This window comes from Canis lupus, chromosome 29 (genome assembly GCF_003254725.2).
Source record: "Canis lupus dingo isolate Sandy chromosome 29, ASM325472v2, whole genome shotgun sequence".
Lineage (NCBI taxonomy): Eukaryota > Metazoa > Chordata > Mammalia > Carnivora > Canidae > Canis > Canis lupus.
In genome coordinates, this window is record NC_064271.1 from 41590959 (window position 1) to 41615908 (window position 24950).

At 48.9% G+C, this 24950-nt stretch overlaps 1 protein-coding gene across 4 annotated transcripts in view; it reads left to right on the forward strand.

The window, feature by feature from the left end:
• CPQ (carboxypeptidase Q) overlaps window positions 1-24950 on the forward strand; it is a 402483-nt gene that overhangs the window by 289059 nt on the left and 88474 nt on the right. For all 4 annotated transcript variants that reach the window (XM_049103891.1, XM_049103890.1, XM_035708500.2 and 1 more), the window contains exon 6: window positions 15238-15329. In XM_049103891.1, coding sequence (XP_048959848.1) covers window positions 15238-15329 — 92 coding nt within the window. The remainder of the gene's footprint in view (window positions 1-15237; window positions 15330-24950) is intronic.

Consider the following 24950-nt stretch of genomic DNA (forward strand, 5'->3'; position numbering starts at 1 on the left):
CGCCGATATCCCAGGGACCCTCTGCTGTATAGAATCCTGAGTACTTTCCCCCAAAATGCACGGCAAGGGTAGCAAAGTCTAAATAAGCCTGGCAGTGCCTATCGGAGGCCTTGGGTTTCCGGCAGTTGGGACTGCCCGCTGGTCTGAAACTCTCGAACCTGTGGTATTTTGAGAGGTTACGTGCAAACGTCCTGGCCACTTGGCACTGACCAGGTGTCTGCGCACTCACGTCCTCCGGCCAGCTGTCTGCGGGGCAGTGACCCCCTCTCCCCGGGTCCCTTCCCGGGACCCTGTGCAGCCCAGGACTGGGGAGGACCCAACGTCTCCGTTGCTTAAACACAGCCAGTGATGCCGGCGGCCGTCTCAAGTATCGGAAGCCAAAAGCATTCACTCCAGGCAAACCGACGGTGGATGCCCTGCCCCGGGCGCCCAGAAGGCTGACGTGAGCGAGGCACTGCCCAGTGGCAGGGGGACGTAGGGCCAGGATCCGGGCCCAGGACACTCAGGCATTGGCCTGCTCTTGGGCGCCGTCGGCTGTTTGTGCATCGTGTGTGGATGAACCTCCGGCCTGCCACCCATGGCCGAGGGGCCTGCGCGGACACGATGGGTCCCCAGGACCAAGCTGCTCATGTGTCGGGCTGTGGGGTCCAAACAGGGACTTCCCTGTCGGTGTCCCATGAGTGTGTCCCTGAGGTCCCCTGTCGCCACCATCACCCACTCACAGGCTGCTCCCCGGGGTACAGGCCCCATGCAGGGTAGGAGCCCGCAGGTTCTCACCACGGGCCTGGGACCACGGGCCGAGTCCCCTCTGTCCTTACACACACAGTGCCCCCCCACCCCGTCTGCCATTTCACTTCCCAGTTTGTGTCGCCCATCGCCAGCCACAGCCCCGCGCCGACGACCCTCCTCCCGGGTCCCGTGGGGAGACCACCAGTCGCCGGGCGCCGTCCCGCCTCCCGTGCCTGCCAGTAGGCACCTGCCAGTGGGCACCTTGTCGTCGCACGTCATCCTGGGAGCGGGGGCATCGGCAACGATGTGCTCTGAGAGGCCACCGTCATGCGACCTGTTACCGTCTGGGATTATACTTGCCCAAGTTATTGTCGTTGGCCTCTTCCTGTCCTACTGTATGAATCTGAGGAGGGTCAGACAGCGGGGCCCACGTGGACGTGAACAGGAAGGCTTGACAAGCCCCGTCCTCTGTGGTCGCGAGTCGTGACTTAACACTAGTGACTCAGGACAGGGCTGACCCGGCGAAACATCCATCAGAAACCAACTCACGTCATTGGAGTGGCTCTGCCCTTAGCGTTTGCCTGATCATACTCGTCTTCCGCAGGTCGGAGCACATCTCAGCATACGGCCGAGTCGGGGCGGTCTAGGGGAGAGGCGCGGACACCGGGGGAAAGGGACATCCAGATTCGTCCTCAGATGTCGTGCAAATCACTCACGTCCTTTTAGTCTTTGTTTCCTTGTCTGTACCTCGGGGATGACACTCCCAGGCATTTAATGCTCCAGGGATCATGGAATCGTTGTGCAAATTAGGTGAATAATGTCTGGAGAGAACGTAGCACAGGGTCCGGCATCATGGTAAGCGCCCAGTACCTCCTGCCCCCCGCGGTCCCCCAGATCTGTTCCTAAATCCAATTACGATTCTCCCTCTGGAATAATCTCCCTCTGTGGAGAACAGTGAAACTGGATGCTTAAAAAAAAAAATCATTTTTTCACAGGAGAACTTAAAACCGATGCAATGTCCTTGGAAGTTGTGTTTTGTGAAAGGACTTAACTGTTGACACAAAAACTAAAATGTTTACATGCTTTTCCACAGTCATCTTGACAATAATATTTTCCTGGTTCTTGAGAATCCCTGTGACTTTTGTGTGCACAAAATGGATTTTGTTGGTTTGCCCAAATGGATGCTAGGCTTATAGATTTTTAGATTCGGTTTAATTACTTCTGGAGCTCAGCTTCCAAAAAATGCAAGTGAGTCTTCAGCGACCTACACGGGAAATAAGTCATTCTCTGTCTCTGTTTCCTATTTGTTTCAAGCTCGTGATGATTTTCAGACCCAGCGGTTGAAGACATTTCTCATTCCTGCTGCTGTAAGGCTGAAATTCCAGTGTTATTCAGCTTTTGAATGTCTTAGGATCCGATTGCTTATCTCCATCAACCTAGAAAGTGTCCTTCCTGGCAGTGGCCTCAGTCCTAACCCTACTGACCACACGGTCTATAGGCCGAATCGCTGCCATTTTGCCTCTTCCGTATTGGACAGTTTGAGATGGAAGTGGAAGGTGCTGAGATGGGCCTTTGAGTAATAGGAAGAGACACAGAGCTTTGTTAGATTATATTCTCCAATGTGAGAGTTTCACCTTAAAAAAAAAAAAAGGTGGGAGAGGGCACAGGACTGGTGAGATCTTCCCCTGCAGGTCAGTGCCTGGGAAAGCGGAAGCCCGAAGTGGTTGAAAGCATGGGTTGGGCCCTCAGCATCCCAGCTCCATCATTTACCAGTTGGTTCTGTCATTTGGGGGCACGTGAATTAATTTCAGGCGTTGGAATTAAGCTTCTTTGTGTGTAACAGGCGAAGGCAGTATTAGTTGCTTTGCAGAATTAAAGGGGGGAGTGTTTCTAAAGTTACATGAAATATTATCTGGAAAGATCTTGGCACAGCGTCTGGTGCAGTGCGGTGAGCCCGGGCCACCCTCCCCAGCTTGCACCGGTGTCGGCCACCCCTCAGATCCCACAGGTGACGCGTCAATGCTGTGCCTGCCGAGCGACTGCCCTCACCTAGGCTCTCGTGACCTTGCTGCCCTACTCTCAGCTCTACTTCTAAACCCAGCTCTGGTTCCTCTCTTTCTCTCTCCCCTCTCTCAGATTCTCCATCCAGAGCAAGGATAACTTCATTTTTATTTTTTTTTAATTTTTTATTTTTTTGATAACTTCATTTTTAAAAGATGAGTATTTTAGATGAATTCCCAGTGCCTACAGCAATGATGACGGCGATGGCAGTAGTGACAAGAACGACATCGGGGTTTCTTACCGTCTTTGTCCTCAGGCCTGTAAGCTCCGCGAGTCCGAGGAGCATGATTGGGCTCCTCAGCCCTGAATCTCTCAGTTCCTGGAGCAGAGAGAGACTTGTTGGATGAATGAGTCTGATATTTCGAGTAGCTTTGATTATCCCATTTAATCTTTTTGATTTCTGCACAGTTAGTCCACGTATTTGCCGATTTGTATATTCACTTCCCCCGTGACAGAATTGTAGTTGCTTCTTTTATGGGAGTCGAATTCTTAAATGCATGTGTCTCGTGAGATGGACGTCTTAGTGATATGTCTTAATAAATGTCTTAATAAATGTTAAATGTGGAAATTAAATAAGTTGGAACATCACAAGAAATAATGTTCTTTCAAGTGTTGGTGTCTACACAGTGTTAAAAAAAAAAAAAAAAAGATCTAGTAGTTTGGTTTTAAGGTTTGAGGACAGGGGTCCTGGGAAAAGTTCCGGGAATGGAGGCATCACATTCCTTCCCACACTAAGCTCATAAGCGCATGGGTTTGGTTTCATTTCAGAAGCAGAGTGTTCTCAGTCACCGAACACACCCCGTAAGCTCAGCCCGAGGAGGCCAGCAGATAGACCCGGGGAGCCTTTCTCGGATGACAATCCCCTGAGGTTTGAAGTAAATCTTGACAAGCTCCTATAAATACTTTTAACAGACTCTATATAAAATTTCTTTCTTACGCCAACAGCTTTTATACATACGATGTGACACAACGACCTGGAAAAGCAAAAGCTCCATAAGGTCAAATAATCCATTACCTTGGTAGTGTAAGGTTCATAAATTTTAAAGCATTGAAATTTCATGTAAACACCCCTGCGTTGGCTCTGAGTTTTATCTGGAGAATACAAATGTGTCTCACACTCTCCGTAAGTGAGGAATGAAAATGTTTGAAATAAACAGCACGTCTCCCGGAAGGCCAAACACTTCTCCTGAGAAAAATGCCAGTCCCGTGTCCCTGTGATGGGCTCCGTGTCTGCAGGGGCATCGATTAGAATATTCTAGCTCTAAGAGAGATGCAAAGATTCCAGCCTCCTTCCGTGCCCCGCACCTGCCCAAGCTCAACCTTATTTCCAGCCTCTAGTTTCCCTTAGGCTGATGTAACCGTTAACCGATTTAATGTTTAAAAATATCCTCTGTCCAAAAGTTCTCGTTATAGATCTAATCTGTGTCTGTCTTGCTGCAGCGTACAACAGTTTCCATTAGGCGAGCTAACCCGTTCATCAACAAGTGCGTACGGAGCCCTTGGATCGACCAGGAGCTCCGTGTGCAGACCCAAAGCAGAAAGCACATTGATCGTGATTAGTTGCCAAGAGGGTGGAACAAGAAATAACAGTTTTGAGGTTCCGAGGAAGGAGAGATGGAACAGAAGGAATTTGAGCGGGGTCTTAAAAGCTCTTGAGGATATAGGTAAGTCAAGAGATGAAGGAAGGGCAAGCGGGGTAGGATAAAGGGTAGGAGCACAAGTACAGAGATGGGAAGAAAATGAAGGGACCAATTTACCTGAAATGTAGGCTTTGGGAAGGGGACTCGTTGGAGGAGCGTCTGGAGGGCAGATTGGAACCGGCCTGTACAAAGCCTCAGGTGCCTGCTAATGCCGCTGGGCTCCAGGTTGGGGCCGGTGGCCTCTGACGCCGGGCGCGACATGGGCTAGCCATCTGGGTACAGGAAGGCATTTGTTCTTCATCTTCAAAAGAAAAAGAAAGACCATTCACTAGCATAGTAAGTGTATGGCCGTATGTACATGTACGTGTCGGTGCGTGCTCGAAATTGTATGACTGATAGAGATGCATGTTCAAAACCAGTGTGGAGGCGGGCTGCCGCCGTAGGTGGTCGGGAGTGATTCAAGATTGTCACACAGCCAGGGACGCGTTCAAAGCAGTATTGTAGAAAGATGAATCCGGCGGCAGGGTACAGAGGGAATCGGGGGAAACAGTTGGTGACTGCAGTGATGCAAGGGCTCAAAGTGTGGTCGCCACAGTGCAGTCGGAAGGAAAGGGGGGGGAGGGCATTTTGATGGTCTTGTTGTCCGGTGGTGAGATTATCCTTCAGCAGAAACGTTGGCCGAGATCACCTCGGGAGCCAAGAATGGAGTAGCACGCAAGAAGACGAGGGTTTGGTTGTGGCTCAAAACTGATTTCAAAAAATGTATTGACGTGGAGGGACCTGGAGGGTTTGATGCTGAGTGAAATAAGTCAATCGGAGAAGGACAAACATTATGTGGTCTCATTCATTTGGGGAATATAAAAAATAGTGAAAGGGAATAAAGGGGAAAGGAGAGAAAATGAGTGGGAAATATCAGAAAGGGAGACAGAACATGAGAGACTCCTAACTCTGGGAGACGAACTAGGGGTGGTGGAAGGGGAGGAGGGCGGGGGGTTGGGGGGTGACTGAGGTGGGCACTTGATGGGATGAGCACTGGGTGTTATGCTATATGTTGGCGAATTGAACACCAGTAAAAAATAAATTTAAAAAAATAAATAAAATTTTTAAAAAATAAAAAATAAAAAGGAAATATGTGTCAAAAAGCAGATGATTAATGGCTTATAAACAGGTCAAAGAAATATATATTGTTCATTTTGAAAAATGCAAAAAATAAATAAATAATTTATTTATTTATTGCATAATAAATTATTTATTTATTGCATAATAAATAATTTATTTATTTACTTATTTACTTTTTAAGAAATGTATTGATACTATCAAATGCGTTATGGCCTGAAAACCCAAACTTAAATCAAGAATAAAAATTATGGTTAATTAGTGGTCCCTAAAACAAGTGTAGGTGATCTCATAACTGATTTTATACTCAAAGAACATCTTGAAAAATGAAGATAGAATCCCGTCTGCCCTAACCCTAGAAAGGAGCGCTCGAAAGAGGGCTCCCCTAATGAGGGCCTCTGCGTGATAAGCAGCCTGTGCTTCATGTCTGCTATTTGGTATTGAACGGAGATCCCAGGAATCTCGTCATCTCAGTCGCGTGTTGGAGATGTATTACCGCCTTGTAATCCCTGGTTCAGGTATAAACACGTTCGTTCTTCTCGCACGGTGCCATCTTCATAAGAAATGAAATGTCAAGAATCCTTCTGGTGAGTGTGAGTTTGTAAGAGAAGTCTTGGTACTTGCACTTGATTTGCCATCATTTTCTTAGATATCGTGCTATGCGTTTGAATCTTCCCCATTGGATGTTTGCGAGGTGGGACTCTTAACGGAAATGTGATTCAAGAGTTCAAATCTATCATTAACCAGGCTTCTCAATTTCTCCTTGCAGATAAAAACACTCTAAATAATGATGGGGGAAAAGAAATAGTACGTTTAAAGGTGCCAACTACATCAGACTTAGGATCCCTACAGGATACTAACGTCATCTTGGAAATACACTGATGAAAAAGCCCCACTATCAGACAATTTAAATAAGAGAAAGAAATTCACATATTTTAACTCCAGCCAGGCGTCAGAAATAAACTTAACATTTGTCTCAATTAAGTTAGAAAACACTACAGATTGAGTGTGTGTGTGTGTGTGTGTGTGTGTGTGTGTGATCATTTTGGCTGAAAATGAGTAGAATGTAGTATTGAAAAGTAGAAACAACATATTGACGCCTATCAAAACAAAGGAGATAGGGATAAAATTCCACATTTAGCGCAAGTGAAGAGTCTTACATAACTGCTGGTGGGAATATAAATTGGTAACATGTCTTTAGGACATTAGTGACATGTTTCAAGAGCCTTAAAAATGTGTATAGTCTTTAGATTCAATATTTCTTCTTTTAAGAACTTGTTCTAAGGATAAAAACCTTAAATGTCCAATAATAAGACAGGAGCTGAAACGATTAAGAATCATTTTCTTGAAGATTATTAATCGTAGTAGATAAGGCCATGGATGCCATGATTTTGAGTGGAAAAAAATAGCATAAAACTGTATATAAAATATCACTATCATATGTGTGTATTTACATACTTACAAACAAAATTTACAAGTAGAGCAACATGCCTTGAGGTTGTTTTTCTTTCCATTTTTTTATTGTTTTCCTTACTTTTTAGGATTTTTTTCTTAAAGATTTTATTTATTTACTTAAGAAGGAGGAAAAGAGGGGATCCCTGGATGGCGCAGCGGTTTAGCGCCTGCCTTTGGCCCAGGGCGCGAGCCTGGAGACCCAGGATCGAATCCCACATCGGGCTCCCGGTGCATGGAGCCTGCTTCTCCCTCTGCCTGTGTCTCTGCCTCTCTCTATCTCTCTCTGTGACTATCATAAATAAATTAAAATTTTTTTTAAAAAAAGAGGGAGGAAAAGAGAGAGAGTACAAGCAGGGAGAGGTGTAGGGGGAGAGGGCGACACAGGCTTCCCGCTGAGTGTGATGCCCAACATGAACCTCGATCTCAGGACCCTGAGATCGTGACCTGAGCCGAAGGCAGACACTGAACCAATGGAGCCACCCAGGTGCCCCGGTTTTCAGTTTTAAAAAGAATATATATTGTTTTTTATAACCAGAAAAAAATGCCTAAGTAAAAAATTAAGGAGAGTTGTTGGCGTTCAAAATACACATACCTATAGTTTAGTACAGTGAGCTGATGGGAAGATCTCTGTTGACCATGATATGTTTATTTAATGTCTTAATCAACAAAAGCTGGGATCCCCGGGTGGCTCAGCAGTTGAGCACCTGCCTTCGGCCCAGGGCGTGATCCTGGAGTCCCAGGATCAAGTCCCACATCGGGCTCCCTGCATGGAGCCTGCTTCTCCCTCTGCCTGGGTCTCTGCCTCTTTCTGTGTCTCTCATGAATAAATAAAATCTTTAAAAAAAAAACAAAAAAACAAAAGCTGTTGTACTAAATTTTGAGCAGACCCATCTGTGCTGCAAAAATGTAATAGCAGCTGAAGCAAATGTTGATGTGGAAGCTCATCTAATTCTCTAAGCTACGGGGGTGGTTTTACCTATGTTATTTGGGCTTCGGTTTCACCAAATAAAATAAAATAAAATAAAATAAATAATAAAATAAATAATAAAAAATGCCTATCTTACCAACTTCCTGAGGTCAGGAGGCACCAATATGCTTTAGATTAAATGAGAAGGCAGTGGCTTCTATTCATATGCACATAGATGTATGTCGGCTTTCATTCCTTCAGTCAGTCGGTCCTTCAGTCAGTCAATAAACATTTCTTCAGCGCTTATTAAATGTCAGGTCCTGGGCCAGGATGATGAAAAGGAGAAACGAGTAAGTCTCAGGAAATTAATGGTCTGTGGGGAGATCAGCACTGAAGCGTGGTTGAAATGAAAAGAGAGAGACGTATGATGTTCTAGGGGAGCACTGAGGAAGGAGCAGCGACCTGGCCCCAGAGTTAGGGGAGCTCTCCCAGGGAGAGTAATAACACACATGGGCTTTGTGGGCTGAATAGGAGTTTGCCAGGCGGAAAAAGTGAAGTAGAGGAAGAGGATGTATATACAAAGGACGCAAAACCTGAGATAGCCTGGCACGCTCAGCGATAGGCAGAAAACGTGACGCCACTGGGGCTTGGACTGCGAGGCAGAGCGGCGGAGGAGAGTGGGAACCCGGGTAGGGCCAGACATGGCCTTCGCAGCTGGTGGCCACAGTGTCGCCGCGTCAGCAGTGGCTGACTGCGGTTTTCCCGCCCGATGGAATCCTAGTCATCATAACGAGGCGGGACTCTTGGAACTATGGAAAGTATCGCGGTTACGACCTGCGCCACCCACGTAGGTGGAACATACGATCGCGTCTCTTTAATCTCCAGTTAATCCTTCAAGCCTCCGAAGTCCTTATTAGCAGGAAGCCCGCTACCCCGTCTTGGGGTGCCCCCCCCCCCGCCTGCCCCTCTGCTTCCACTTTGCCCAGGGGTCCTGGGCCTGTTCCCAGGCCGAGTAGGTCGTCGGTCCTGCAGAAACCTGTCGCTGGACCCCCTGGGACAGCCCCCGTCTGGCCGCCGCACGGTGCTGTGCTCCTGAGGCACACAGTGCGGGTTTGGGGGGCACCAGGACAATTCTCTTCGCTTACATTCCCAGCCTCACCTCTTCTTCCCTAAATCATGGTCTCTGTGCCGGGGTAGCTGGCACTGGAGGAGCTTCCAGAGCTGCCGCGTGCTGGGCCGAAGTTAGCTCTTCCCCTAAACCTTGGGTGACTGTGTGGAGCCCTGCCAACAGCCCGGACGCCTCCCTGCATCAGGGCCACCTTATTTCAGTTGTTTCCAGGACTTTCTCTGTCCAGGACCCTAGTCATTGTCACCCTGACCCAACAGGCCTCCATCCCCCGCCCCCAATCCACGGAGGCAGGGGTGAGGCCGCCGGGCTTTCCTCCTGGAAGACCTGGGCTCCTTCTATGCACTGATCTGCCTCCTGCCCGGCGTCCAGGCTGCTCCTCCCGATGACGCAGAGGCAGCAGCTTATGAGAGAGAGAGAGACAGAATGAAAACCAACTCAGTTCCTGGATGTTGAGTTTGAGAAGTTTCTTACAGATCTCGATGCCAGCCCTTTATCTGCTATGCCATTTGCAACCGCCGCCTCCCGTCGCGTGGGTTGCCCTTTAGTCCTACTGACTGTTTCCCTTGCTGTGCAGAAGCGTTTATTCTTGCCGGGGGCCCGACGGCTCATTTTAGCTTTTGTTTCCTGTGCCTTTGGGACGTGTCTCGCCAGACGTTGCTCCGGCCAAGGCCAAAGAGGTTCCTTCTTCTTGTGTTCGCCTCTAGGATTTTGATGGATTCCCGCCTCACATTTAGGTCTTTCATCCATTTCGAGTCTATTTTTGTGTATCAAGTAAGGAAATGGTCCCGTTTCATTCCTCTGCACGTAGCTGTCCGATTTCCCCAGCACCGTTTGTTGAAGAGACCGTCTTTTCCATGGAATATTCTTTCCTGCTTTGTTGAAGATGAGGTGACCAGTAGAGTTGAGGCTCCGTTTCTGGGTTCTCCGTTCTGTTCATTGACCTATGTGCCCGTCTTTATGCCAGGACCACACTGTCTTGGTGACCACAGCTTTGTAATAGAGCTTGAAGTCGGGCCTGGTGATGCCTTCAGCTTTGGTTTTCTTTTTCAACAGTACTGGGGCTGTCTGTGGTCTTTTTCTGGTTCCATACAAATGTTAGGATTGGTTGTTCCCGCTCTGTGAAAAATGCTGGTGTTATTTTGATAGGGACTGCATCGAACGTGTGGACTGCTTTGGGTAGCATAAGCATTTTAACAATATTTGCTCCTCCAGTCCTTGAGCATGGAATGTTTTTCTCTTTCTTTGTGTCTTCCTCAATTTTTTCGTAAGAAATTCATAAGAAGTTCTATAGCTTTCAGAGTACAGATCCTTTACCTCTTTGGTTAGGTTTGTTCCCAGGTATCTTATGATTTTTGGCGCACCTGTAAATGGGGGGTGGGTAATTGGGTGATGGGCATCAAGGAGGGCACTTGAAATAATGAGCACTGCGTGTTGCATGCAAGTGATGAATCACTAAATTCTACCTTTGAAACTAATAACACAGTGTATGTTAATGAATTTGAATTTAAATAAATTTTTTTAAACCCAATTTATTGCCCTGTCCCAATAACCCCCAAAAGCACCTAATTGCTTTATATTTACATAACTAAGATACCAAGTGATTTTTCCAAAAGCAAAAGATCTTCAAAGTGATTTTCCATTCCTGCCTTATTATAAAGAGAAGTATTACCATTTATTTCACTAAAATAATTAATGTGGCCAACCATGCCTCCTATTTTTTTTAAAAAAAGGAAGAAAACAGTGATGATGTACTTATATACCATATGACAAATTACATAACTTGCAGAACTAGGTCTTGACCCCCAGATCCATGTGTTTAGCCGCTATGCTCACTTACTGCCTCTTCTTATTCAGCGTGTAATTATTTATCCTATACTCAGAGATGACATTGATTAGGTTTATTTTTTAAGATTTATTTATGATTAGGTTTATTGCAGGAACAGAAATCCCTAAGTATAGGCAGTCTTCTGAACTATCGATAAAAGAGAGCTGGGAAACAAGTGTATTTCTGAACTAGTGCATTTATATGGAAAAGAAGTAATCAGTATCTACTTTAAGGGAAAGTCGTGTTTTCCCTGCAAAGTTAGGTCACAGAAGGGAGAACAAGACGCGCACGTAGTGCTGGAGGGACTGAAACTGAGCAGCAAATGAGCCTGTGGTCAATACACATCGTTGACAAATAGCGTTCTTTAGAATTCATGATTTGGGAAAGCTACGTACGGGGCCGGGTTAATGTGAGTGTATTTTGCTTTGTCCCCTCGGTGCAAGTAAAGGACAGTCAACTGACCTTTTCAGTTTATCAGTTTAATGAAAGTCACCTCTCGGCCTTCTCATCTCTGAGTTTGATAATAATGAAAAATAAAGTCCAACCAGATTGTTTTGACCTTTTCTCCTATGTACTGTTTTCCCATTAGCGTTATTACTTTCCTCAGTAAAATGGAAGTGAAATCCATGTAGATCCTGGTTCACAAACAAGACAAAATCCTGACATATTATGTTTATTTTATTTATTTATTTTTATTTATTATTTATTTATTTATTTATTTATTTATTTATTTTTTAAGAGGGGCACCAGATGCTGTAAAATGTGCGCTGCACTTTCTGGAGCTCTTAATAGAAATTCCAGGAGGTCGACAGAGCTCTGAGAAGTTTCTGTACGTCCACAGGGGACCTAATTGCCTGTTTTCTGACAACACTTCAATGACACCTGACTCCCGGGCAGCTAAGACCAGAGTCCTCCCACTCACCTCCATTTCTAAGAGTTTCTGCCCCGTGTTTGCGGGCGCTGGTGCTGCGTGGCCCCGGCCAGGGCCAGGGCTGGGAGTCAGGATGACTACCGAGCTGTTCATCTACCCCGGTTCTACCACGAAATGAAATCCCTACATTTGACCTCCTATCACTGTGTTGTTTTGCTCTTGGTGATTTTTCTTTATTATTTTTGTTGCCATTTTATGTACTTAGAATTCTTTCTTAGTTTTTAAATCTAGTTTGAATTGGAGATACACAATAAATTACATCACTTAAAATGACAAATAATAGATATTCTTGTATCAGCTCTATTGAGTTTTCAGATCTACCCAGCTCTTTGACTTTATTCAGAAACTCTCCATTTTGATTGGCCTTCACTTTTTAGGAAGTGAGGAACTCATTTCGGTTTACTTGGATTTGGGTTTGCTCTACGTTAGGACGAGGAAGCACTCTGCACTGAAAGAGGCGGTATGCGTTTTTCTGCAAAGTTAGAGGACACTTGGACTTTTCCCTGGGCTGACTACTCCCTCTGCATAAACAGATATTCCTGGGTTCCTAAGGAGGAGTATGAGGACTCCGCGTCTTTCCTGGCTTTCCCACAGGCTCTCCCGGGTGGTGACCCGCACAGACTAAGGAGCTGTATGGGATGATATAGAAAGAAGCTAACCAACAATTCTGGAAAGCCTACTATGTGCCAGGACTGTGCTTGATAGACATTTGCCTCGTCTCATTTAATTTTCTTAACAATCCCTGAGGCAATGAGTATTTTCCTTCTTGTATAGATGAAGACACCGAGGCCCAGGGAGATTCGGGATCCAGCCAGAATCGCAGAGCCAGGAGCCAACCAGTACTTTCCCAGAATCTCGGCCTGCATCTTCCGGGGCCCCGCGCTGCCCATCCGCAGACTCGGGTGCCTCGGGGGCCCCGAACCCCACCCAAGGATGAGGGATAGTCATTGAATAAAGTCCCGTGCGTTTGTCTTGGGCGTCGAGACACCCAGCACGTCAGAGTGGAGAGTTTGGAGACGGGCCAGGCACCTGCCCTGCCGCTGCCTCCGACCTCCCGTCCGGCCCTTCACCCTGCGTGTGCGGCGGGCACTGGTGCTCCCCGCGGACGGGCCCGACTCCCTTCTCAAGGCCCCCGGGAGGCTCCGTTTGTCTTTCCAGGGCCAGCTATGCGCCGACGGCTCTGCTGTTGTTTGGAGGCCTCAGCAATCCTCATTTCAAGCTGATTACTTCTTTATTATCTTAACATAACGTCATTGGCCATCTGGCTGATTGGAAACGTGAGGGAGACGCATCCTGGACGATAATGATTTTCAGGTGGAGCACCACATCTCCAGGGAGTCAGGGCGTTTGCTTTTGAAAACTGATACTTCTTTTTCTAACCTGTGCTAACCGCGCCTTTATCCCTACTGAGAGAATTCCGTCATTTTAATAATTTGGTATTGTTTCGCTGCCAGTGCAGAGATAATGTGAAAAGGGAGTGTATTTTTTTTCCTTTCTGTGGATTAAAAAAAGTTCAGAATTTTCATTTGCAGTTCTTTATCCTTTCTTATTTTTTCTATGTTGCCAGCAACATGTCGTTGGATTTAAATCGGCATTAAGTGCCGATTTTAGAGCAACGCAAGACTGTGATTTTTAGATATACTGAGTAGACTTCTTCCTGCAACAGTTCGAGTTCGTGCTTTGAATGTGAGTGGCTAGTTGGACTCTGGTGCAGGCAGTGGGGACCTGAGGATTCTCCGTCAGCAGCACCTAAGTGGCAACGAAAGAACTCCCCGTATAGGTGGTTAGACGCCCCTTGTGTCTGGGGGTGAAAGTGAGTGCTCCGTGCCTGGATATCCATTACGGAGTTTCGTAGTTTGTTAAATGTCTAGCACGTGCCAAGCTCAGGATCGTCTTCCATATGTGATCACATCTCATTTAATCCTCACAGTGACCCCTTAAAATAGTCATGGAGCAGGCAGGTGATCCTCTCTCCACTTCTCAGCCACAGAGGCTGAATTTCAAGCAGATCCGGTGGCTGCACGGCCAGTGCCGCATGATCGCAGGCTCACCAGCTCCCCTCCCCTCCTCGACTCTCGCAGCTGGCCTGAGCGAGCTGGCTGGGGGCCTGGAGTCGAGGCTGGGAACGTGGTGGTGGCCGTTGGACTGTACCCCAACACGCTTTGGATTCATTTCTTCACTCGGCACCTGTTTATCGGGCACCTAATCTGTGCCTCGGGCCTGGGGACAAGGGCGTCCCGGTGACCCCGAGCGCGTAAACCGCTGCCTTCTGGAAGCTTACACTCCGGCTGCTGGAGGTTTTGAGCAGGGCGTCCTCTGGCTCCGGGGTGACCGGCGGCCCCAGAGAGAGCAGTCAGGGGTGACGGCAGCCCGGGGAAGACGGCAGGCTCCAGACAGGGCTCGCAGGGCAGAGGCCGGATTCCAGAGGGGCCTCAGAGCACGCGTCAGTGGGGTTTTCTGAGCAATTGGATGTAGAAATCGCTCACCCAGGCTTTAATGGGAACCCGGGTCAGCCCACACCCCAGGCCCGCGCTCCTTTAATCACGTTCAAGTGCTCGCGTATGGAGCGGCTCCCCAGCAGGCTCGGTTCGGTGGGCATGTCGCTCCTGTTCAGCTCCGCAGCTCGGGGCTCGGGAGAGCGGGGCCTTGGTGCCGAGCTCCGACCCCAGCAGCATTCGGCGTCCACACTGCACGTGAGCAGCCCGTTCCCTCGACGGCCGGGAGCCCGGCGGCAGCCCTCGGCTCGTTACGCTGGAGACCCGAAGCACGACCGTCTCGCAGGCGCTCCGAGCACTTCCCCGTGGCTCCCTGGGGTGATGGCACAGGAGAGACCCTCTTAAAAAGATCCAAGCCCGGCTTCTTGTTTCTCTGCCATTGTCATTTCTCCGAAACAACATTACAAGGTCCAAGTCAGAACCGGTTTTGATTCTTGGTCACAAAATACGAGACTTTTGGCATATTGTGTTCCCGTTTCCTTTCTGCTTGTTTGTTTTTGAAGTTTGAGAAACAGACTTCTTGTAGTGACCGTTTACTGGGCAGACATTGGATGGGAGATGGTCCTAGATGTGCCAGGTCTGTCAAGGGCCTGAACAACTCCGGGATGCACATCGGTGTCTCCCAAGTCGATGCAAGTGTCACCAGGCTGCTGTGAGTAATGACGTAACTGAAAGGTTGCCGGCGTCCCTTGCTCCCACGGGCCTTACCGGACAGCCTGGTGTTTCCCAGCGGCGAGGGAACCGCGTGTGCGGCCGGGGCCCCTGCTTGGTGCTCGGCGGCCTTAGGCGCGCTCCCTGCACAGTGTCCCCCGCCTCCAGCCCGGCCGCATGGGGCCCGGGACCCTGGGGGGACACGCTGTGCCTCTGTCCTGCCAGGTGCACCTGTCATCAACCTGGGCAAAGGGAACTTCAATCCGCGGAAGGGTCACTGCCTCTATTATCGTTCCAGGGCTGCGACCCAAGAGGACCCTGCGTTTGGTGCTCTGGACTGCGGAGGAGCAAGGCGGGGTCGGCGCCTTCCAGTACTACCTGCTGCACCAGGTAGGGGCATGGGGCCAGGTCAGGTCCCCAGGTAGGGACGCTGACCTCCCGGGTCACAGGGAACCGAAGTGCGGCCTGCACCCTCCAGGTCACGGGGTCACAGGGAGGTCTGTGCTGTCGGAGGGTTCGGAGTCGGGGTCTGTGCACCCCCTGTGCCCGCGGCTGGGGGAGCTGAGTATGGCCACGGCCCCCGAGGGAGACCCTGCCGTGGGCTCAGCCCTTTAGGGCGCCTGCACCTGGGCCCAGATGTCCTGGGGATGACATCATCCTGCGCCCTCCCTGGGGGTGGACCCTCGCCCGGCATTGCCGCTCTGGATGCACCCTGACCTTAGGGCGCCGGCGGTGCAGATGGGACACCCACCGCCGCCCTCGCATGCAGTGTCCCGATTAAGTGGTGACAGCAGCGCCAGGGAGCTCGTCCCGCCCGGCCGGGGAACGCGGCTGTGGGAACAGGGCCGTCGAGGCAGAGACGGGAGGACAGAAGCGAAGGTGGCTAAGGGTCAGGACCTGGCACTGGGCCGTGGGACACTCTGAGCAGAGGCGGCGACAGGGCACAGCAGCCCGCGGGTGAGCGCAGAGGCAGGGAGTGCAGGTGCACGGAGAGCAGGTGCACGGAGCGCAGGAGCATGGAGCGCGGGTGCATGGGGAGTGGGTGCATGGAGAGCAGGTGTGCGGAGAACAGGTGCACGGAGCACAGGTGCATGGAAAGCAGGTGCACGGAGAGCAGGTGCACAGACAGCAGGTGCACGGAGTGGCACAGAGCGAAGGAACAAGGAGTGCAGGTGCACGGAGCGCAGGGACAAGGAGCGTGGGGCGGGGGGCGCAGGGGTTGTGGGGGGCGGCAGTGACAGAGCCCTGAACAGCAGCATATGCTTCATGCTTACGAGTTCTCACTGTAGGGCCCCCCGGGGAGGGTGGTATCGGCGGTGGAGCGGCTGCCCTCGGTCAGGGGGTGATCGCGTCCCGTGTCGGGGTTCCCGCATGGAGCCTGCTTCTCCCTCCACCTGTGTCTCCGCCTCTCTGTGTGTCTCTCGTGAATAAATAAAGTCTTAAAAAAAAAAAGTTCACACTTTATCCTGAGGCAAAAAAGAGTGACAAAGTATTTTTAAGGAGGAGCTCTTAGATTCTATACATCTCGGGCTCTAAGGACTAGAGAATACCTGAGAACTGTTTGAAGCATATTTATTCTCGGTCATATACTCCAAGAAAAAAAAAATGGATTTAACCTGCAGTGGATCCGGCTTGACCTTTCCTCAACCTCTGAAATTCCTTAGATCTGGGGAAAAAAAAAAGTTTATTCCTCTGTAAGTTTTCAAGTTTCGCTGTAGCCTACTAAAATACACGAGTCAGAAAGGACTGATTCTACGTGTTCAGGAGGCCGGCAGGGAAATACATCCACGCATTTCTCCCGGAGGGTGTGCAACCCCCTCGACAGAACTGACTTATCATGACAACGTCCACGTTGCCTCCACACGAGAGTCTGCGTATGCGTGGCGGGTCGGCTGTGCGTTTTCGGGAATGGAAAGCAACACGGGCCTTTCTATCAGGTACTCTTCGTCTCAGCAGCCCGTGATGGGACTCCGGCCGCGAGAGCGCCGCGTGGCCAAGCCCTGCGGGGTCCGCTTCCCCACAGAACAGTCTCTGACCCTCCGGCCCTATTGCCGTCCTTGAAACAAGTGCAACACCTTGTCTGGACCCTTCTAAGAATGTGACATAGTTCCTGATCTAGAGGAGAGAAGGAAGGAGAGAGGGGGCGAGGAAAGGGAGCATGAGGGGGAAATGGAGGAAACAGAAGAAAGAAAACAAAAGAAGTCGAGTCTTTGGCCAGAAGCATCTCCCCTTCTGCCCGGATGTTGCCGCTAAGCTCACACGGAAGAAATCCAGTTGATCAAACAGGAGACGCCGGCTCCACGCTACCTGCCGTGACCATCTCACCGGGACGGAGGCCTGTGTCGCCGACGGGTGCCGAGCGCCGTAAGGCTCAGCGCACGAGGTGCAAAGGACTAAGACCAGGGGGAAACGGGGCCCGGGGGCTCCGTCAGTGAAGCACCTGCCCTTGGGGCAAGTCGCGATCTGCGGGCCCTGGGATCGAGCCCGCGGCAGGCTTCTTGCTCGGCAGGCACTCGGCTCCCCCTTTCCCCCCGCCCCTGCCCTCCGCTCATTCGCTCCCTCTCTCAAATAAATAAATAAAATATATTTTTTGAAAAAAGGGAGAGACGGCAGGCAGATGTTGGTCACGAGGAAGGCTCAGCAGCTGATCCTTGAGGAATATGTGGGTTAGAGGAGTAGTCAGGAAGGGACACCGGGAAGGCCACCGTCCTCTGTACTGGCGATGGCCGAGACCTGAGTGCGCCCCTGCGTAGGCAGCGTCCAGGAGGAACGGGACTTTGATTTGCGAAGGACCTACTTGGGTGATTGTAAAAGTAACAGTTTCCCCAGCATTTTTATGGTACAGTTACGGTTATTAGTAACCTGTGTCAGTAAGGGACCAATAACCTGTGGCCCGCAGGCCAGACCCAGCTGCCACCTGTTTATGTACAGACCTCAGGCCAAGGATGTTCCTTACATCGATAGCGGACTATGCGGCAGACACGGACGCACCTGCAAAGCCTAAACTATTAAACATCTGATCCTTTACAAAAAAAATGTCTGCAACCCTTAATCTACACGGTAAAAATCATAAAGTAATTTCATGTTGTTATTTACACATTGTTACACATAATTTCTTTATGATTTTTTGTGACCTAAATGACAATGTTATTAGTATTTGAGCCAGTTACGTATCCTTCAGGAAGATATGACTATAATGCTATAAATGTACGTGTACTATCCTTTGCTCTATGCATTTTTGTTAGGTATTTCTTAATAGTGAAGTTGGCTTTACTTACATACCATCCAGTTATGGATAAAAACAAGACGCAGAGGATAATTATGCCTTCTTCGTGTTACTCTGAATATGTCCCTTCTTCCTCTCCACGTGATCTTTTCAACAGTGAAAGCTCTATAAAGGCTACTCAACTGGACACATGTAGCTAAACTTTTGCGGGAATAAATTATAAAATAATTATCCTAAAAAAATAAAATAAATAATAAAATAAAATAAAATAAAATAATAAAATAAAATAAAATTAAAATAAAATAAAATATAACTATCCTTTGTAAAAACTAACAAAATTAATATTGACTATACTTTTCTTAGTAAATACATCTTCGTTTGCAATTCACTTTTGTTCATAGGTTCATAGAAAAATAAAAATTAAAGTTATGTAAACTTTATCAGGATGAAACTTCTTGCCAAACTAATTTTTAGATTTTTATTCAGGTTCATAGTTAAACCTTTACTTCATAATTATGTTCTTTTTTTAATGAAATATTGTCTAAATCATTATAATAGTTACTAGCCTTACTGGATTGTTGTGAAATGTGTCATGCTGTTTGCAGTTTCTGTATAGATTTTGAAACTCGCATGCAACTCTATTGTAATAAGTCTGGAACACCCTTTTCAGGAAAACAGACTGGCTCCCGGAGGTCTATAAGCATTTTGGAGACAGCAACTAGGTAAAATAATTCAAGCAGAAAATGAATTTTTTTACTATATCTTGGATCTAGAATAGAAATAATCCTGCGGGTTCATCCTGCGTGCCCATAACAGTTCCGAGCAGAAAGTCCTATAAGGGACATATAGGTATTTTTCTTTTTTACTAAAAAAAATTTTTAAAAAAAGGCTACCTTCCATATTTTGAAAACTTGTAGAATGTTCTCTTCCAGATGTAAAGTTCTTCCCACTTTCTTTCCTCATGTTGGCACAGGGATTTGAGAATGATTTATGTGTATATTGCTTGTGCTTCACGCAGTTGACCTTAGGCAGCAGCACGTGTTTCGCGCTCACGGTGTGTTATGGGGCAGAGTTGGCATTTGGTAACGAAGTGCACAGGCCTCAAGCCTATGGCTCAACGTATCTGCCAAATGCTACCCCTGGGTGACCGTCACCCAGATCAAGACACAGAACGTTCCTGTTACCCCAGCGGACGTCCCCTTCAGATCAGCCCCTGACTCTGCCGGGGGTCACGAGGAGCGCTGCTGTCCATCCCCACAGACGGGTCACATCCTCGGATTCCGTACCCAGGAGGTCACATCCAGCACCCCCTGAGGTCTGGCTCCCCATGCCCAGCAGCCAGCATAGCAGCCCCCTGTGCTGCTGGGGGTGGGGACGTGCCCCTGCCCACCACGGAGGGCTCTGTGTCGTGTCCTGGACCCCACTTCTCCGCTCATCCTCCTGTCGACGGCCCTTTGGGTTGTTTCTTGTCGTAGGTATTACGAACAAGGCTCCCGTCAGCACTTCTGTGCACCTGTGCTGGTGGTCATGGGCGTGTCTCTTCTCTAGGAGCGGAATTGCTGTGTTCCAGGCCGGGCGTGTGTCGGGCTGGGCCTCTCCATCCACGCTCCCGCCTGCAGCCCACGAGAGCCCTCGTTGCTCCCCACCCTCCCCAGTACATTGTACTGTTAGACTTCTAATTCCTGGCCTTTCCTGTGGGAGTGACAGTTTTATGTTTGTCGAGGTACGGCTGAAGAGTCCCAGGGCAAGTCCCACTCCCCTTCTCATGCCCCACATTCTCTCTCTCCTGCCTCCTTGCCCGTGACTTAAAGGAGACCCATGGCCTGTTTATCCTGCGTGAGTTTTGTGGGGCTGTTAGTGGTTGGAGTGACCATACTTTCCCCTCGGAAGAGCAGGACGTGGAAATGCCACCGTGCTCGTAGCGGAAGTGGCTCCCAGGAGCACGGACTTCACAGGGGTGCGGGGCTGCTGGAACTCAACTGGAGCAAAGGGGGGCCTGAGCCGAGAATGATCCCTAAAAAGTTTAGGGAGGGAGATTTCTCTCGTGCCCAGAAAATAGGTTATCCTAGAAAAAGGGGAAGAAAGATGGCATATGAATGGCTTTGTGTTATTCTTTATTGATGAAATTATTTGTTAAAAATACGAACTTCTTTACTGGTTGCATTCAGCTTGTGTTCACCGAGAAGGAAGTGAATCCTTCCACCTACAGAAGGATGTTATTGTGCTCTAGTAATCTTTAAGAGCTCACTTATGAAAGTGGAATTTAACTTTGGAACTAGAAAATATTATAGATGATTCCATTTGATTTTCACATCAGTGAATAAAATGCGTGTTGTCCAGATGCCATTTGCCTAATCTGCTTTTCATGGGAACCGTGTTCCTCTCTTCTCTGCTCTTGGGAGGAGAGCATAATGTCATTTCTCATGTCCTGAAAAGTACAAGGGAGGAAAAAAAAAAAAATCTTAGAAGAGTTCCAGCCAGATTGCTGACATTTTTTAATCTTCCCCATTTTAAGCAAAAATATCTGTCATAATTATAATGAGTAAGGTAATCTAGCCTTGAAAAAGCCTCATTACACAAGGTAATCAAATAAAATAGATTGATATGTTCTATTCTGGCATAAAAAAATATTTTAACCTTTTCCTGATTTATTGCACAAACTACTGGCAATCGAATTACAGGGATCGTGAACACTGCTGTGTTCTGGTAATCATTAATTAGGGCAATATTTTAAATAGGTTTTATTAAATGAGGGATGAGATGTATCATCATCCTAAATGCGTCAGTTTACCCTAACTTTCACCAACCCTAAAGCAGAAAACGTTGAAATGAACGTGTATAAGATTTTCCCAGAATCCCCGTGTTGTCATACTTAGGAACAAAATGTCCTCTTCTGCAAAAACACAAAAATGGTAGCTTTTTCTAGGAGTGGAGCTCCTGCCAGCCTCCCAACCCTCATGTGTCATTTGAAAATAAAGGGATATAGTGGAAATGCTTGTGGGGCTTCTTCATGGTATCGCGCAAATGGGTTTACGTAGGCGTTTTCACCTCACCAGCCCCGGGGCCCCTCTACAGTGCGATGGCAGTGCCGCTGCCAGAGACGGGGCAGTGTTGTGCTCATCTGCAGCTCTGGCCATAAAAATAATGCACCTCACATGCCCATTGAGTGTGATTGTGTCTGGACCGCGTCTCCAGCGTGGCCTTTCTTCCACCGTTAATGTCCCGTGCAGCGTAGACGTGTAATCAGAGGCCCTTGTCTCAATCCTTACTGCTGGGCTCTTACGCACCCCACGATTTTCTTTCCGCACCGAGATGTTTGCATCAGTTGGTCGAGCACATCACAAAACCGGTTTAAATGCCATTTATCTCAGCGTGGTGTTGGGCCGGAGCCCCTCGTAGTTCCAACATTCACATGATTTCTGCAGCACACCTGGGAGCTCTCTGCGGTCTTATTAGGATTCATGAATTAATTTTTGTTTAGTAAGGGGGAAGGGCTTTTATATTTGTTTGCATGCGCCTATGAAGAATTCCGCTATGACCGTGAGTCCCCAGCGTCTTCTCTGTGTGTGGTGTTTATGTATCGATGCGTGTCAGCCTGGGCAGACGCATCACATATTCCTTGATATGGGGGAATTGCACTGTGTCACCTTGTGAATGAACACGAGTAGGCTTTGAGTCACCCCTTACCTTGGTCTCTCTAGATAGGTTCCTTCGTAGCTAGTTTTTATTACTTTTTTTTGCATGTAGGAGGACGGGAATGGTTCAAAGTGGAAAGACTGGCCCTGACAACTAGAATGGTATCTCCATATTCATTGGATGGCAGGACTTTGTCTGCAGTCACGGGGCTGTTTATCCTACACCGCCTTATGGTTTCAGGTCACGGTGACGTCCAGCTGGGTGTTGGCTGTAGCTCTATACGTGCGAATGATAATAGTATCCGTATCCCGACCTCTTTGCTACCATCGCTGACCCAAATACGGCAACCACACTTCTACGGTTGGTCCCGAGAACGTTGTGGGCAGACACTGAGGTCTATTGTGACTTACCACGGCTGCCGTCGTGTCTCACTTATTCTGCATTCCTGGGAGCACGAAGGAGGACCTCAGTTTGCATCCAGACTGTTTGACAGCTGGGCACAAAGCGTATCTGCCTCGGCGCCTCTCCCTGTTGCCAACCGGGTCGTGATCTGACCCAGAAGGACGCACAGCGTAGTGGGTGCATGAGCTTTCTAAGGAAATCAGCCTGGCACACCGGGGCGCACAAATCTGAACTGAAGTGTCACGCTTCAGGCTCACGAGTGACCCGTGTGGGTCAGGGCCTCTGGAGCCAAAGGGCCCCATCCCGTGCGCTGGGGACGTCCTAAGTCACGGAGTCAGCAAATCACTTTAGAATCACCGGCGCTATTTTAACTTGCCCGGGACTGTCTTCTTCCCTTCGTCTTCTGGACCAAGGTTGGAAAGCTTTCCTTAAAGGTCCAAACAGTAAATATTTTAGGCTTTCGGGCCATACGGTCTTTCTACTTGACTATGACGTCATTGTGCAAAAGCCGTCACGGACGATACCAGACAAACGAGCGCGGCTGCGTTTCACTAAAACCTGACGCTGAGAAAACAACAGCGCTAGGCAGCAGGTTGGACTCGGGACGCTGGCCACCCGCCAACGCCTGTGGAGCACCCCTGTTGGGGAGAGGTTGAGGAACGTCCCTTCCGAGGCCTTTTCCGATCTCGCAGTCTCACCTTTTGGTGGAAGCAACGCGTAGCACGTGGCTCTTACAGGACAGCTGGGAAGCTGAGGCCTCACGAGGCGACAGGTGTGTCCTCTGGGTATTTTGCAAACAGAGCGCGCCGTCGCCAACCGGGTCCGTCCGTCGTTTAGTGGCAGCTCATCCCGGCGCCGCAGAGCGGGACAGGGGCCCGGCCGGAGGCACGCGCAGGTCAGATAATCTCCCGACATTTCCTAAAGCAAGGACAGAGCCCTTTATTAAGGGAAATAAGTGCAATAATATTCAAAGATATGTTTTAAGGAGCACATATATTTTTTAAGTCCGTTCGTACAGAAGGGTCTTTTCAGGAAACAAAGACTCCAGTACATCTTAGCGAGGCTCTTCCCAATGCCTGACGATTGTCACTCACCGTTTGTCACCACATCCTAGTCTTAGCCATGGGTTTGCCTACAGGGCTTCACCTTTAGGCCTGACGGAGTGTCTGGGCGGGAGGCTGTGCCCAGGAGACCCCCAGACACCACATCTTTTGAGAACCCGCGGCCGTCGGGGGGTCGGGAGGTCGGGAGGTCAGGAGGCCGTGGCCTCCTGCTGGCTGCTGCGGGTGTTGTGCCACAGCCATGAATCCACGTCACGAATCCACGGCTGCACGCGCCTGCGTCAGGCACAGCCTGGGGACAGAGCGAGAAGCAAGGCGGCGGCTGCCAGGAACCGTGGCGCCGGGGAGCAGCTCCCGGGTGCTGGGTCCACCCCGTCCTCTAAGAAGCCGCGTCCTGAGGCCACAGTCGGCGGGATTATCAGTGGGCTGCTCGCAGGGCGGCGGATCCAACGGGAGCCGAGGAGCAGAAGCGGGGGACACACCGTGACGACAGTCGGAGTCCCCCGTGTCCTCCTGTCTTCGCGGTGGCGCTCGCCCCAACGGGCCTCCCTCCGCGTGTTAACCCAAGTCCGTGGTGCCTGAAACGTGCCCCTCGCCCCCTGATAGACTTGATCTTGGAATCGTTTCTCCCCCCGACCAAAAGATTAGGGCTTCCGTCCCTTACGCTCTTTCGGAAGACCTCAGCCTTGCATATTCTCATCAAGTGCTTGTCCTGCATTTGAGATCGTTCTTTCTAGAAGCGGAGGTTACCCCTAGTGACCAGTTTCTCTAAACTGCTTCGGTCTCAGAGTTCTCTTGAAGGCGAGTTCTGAGAACGAGTTTCTAAAGGGCTTTCATGCCCCACACGGCAAAACATATATAAACAACAACGCACGTCTTAAAAGCTCAACAAGGCCTCTCAACAAAGGTTTTAAATGGTTTCATAGCGTGAACTATTCTGAGATTCCACAGAATTTCCATTACTAGTTAAAAGAGGAGTATAATTGGCTTTTATAGATTTCCACAGTTTCATTTAATAAGACTCGTCCAGGGAGATGCACGACCCCATGAAATCACAGGGAAGGCTACAGTGAGCACCTGGAGGTGTTTCAGGGAGGTCTCCCGCATTAACGGAGGGCCGCGAGAGCATACGGCACGCATCCTTTCCCCCTCACTGCCATAACTGCATGGCCTTTTTCCTCTCCAAAGCTCTGGAAAATACTTTATTATACCCCGCAGAGCCAAATGGGAAGCAATCACGCTGTTTTGTCCTTTGGATTAGGAAAGGTCAAAGGGAAGAGAACGTAAATGGAGGGAAAAGTTCTCTGTGAAAATCGTCCATTTGTTTTTCCACGTAAGGGAAAGTCATTTGTTCCTTTTAATAGATCTGAAAATCCATTTGGATAGACTCACGGAGAGAAGAGAAACCGTCAAAAATCGTGAAAGATCCCATTTCCCAAACAAATCTATAGCGGCTTCGCACTATTCGCTAGAAGTCGTTGTAATCTCTCGCATCAGCGTGATCATTTATAAATAAAAGAACCCTTTCATAGGCTTTGGTAATAGTGACGACTCTGCTACTTGACAGGCAATATACCATTTTCCTTATTTCATACGTGAAAATGATGAGGCCCCAACAGAACCTGACCTTGCCCTAGTTTGTCTACCCCACGACCAGCCATAGGGACTTCGGGAACCATGTACTTC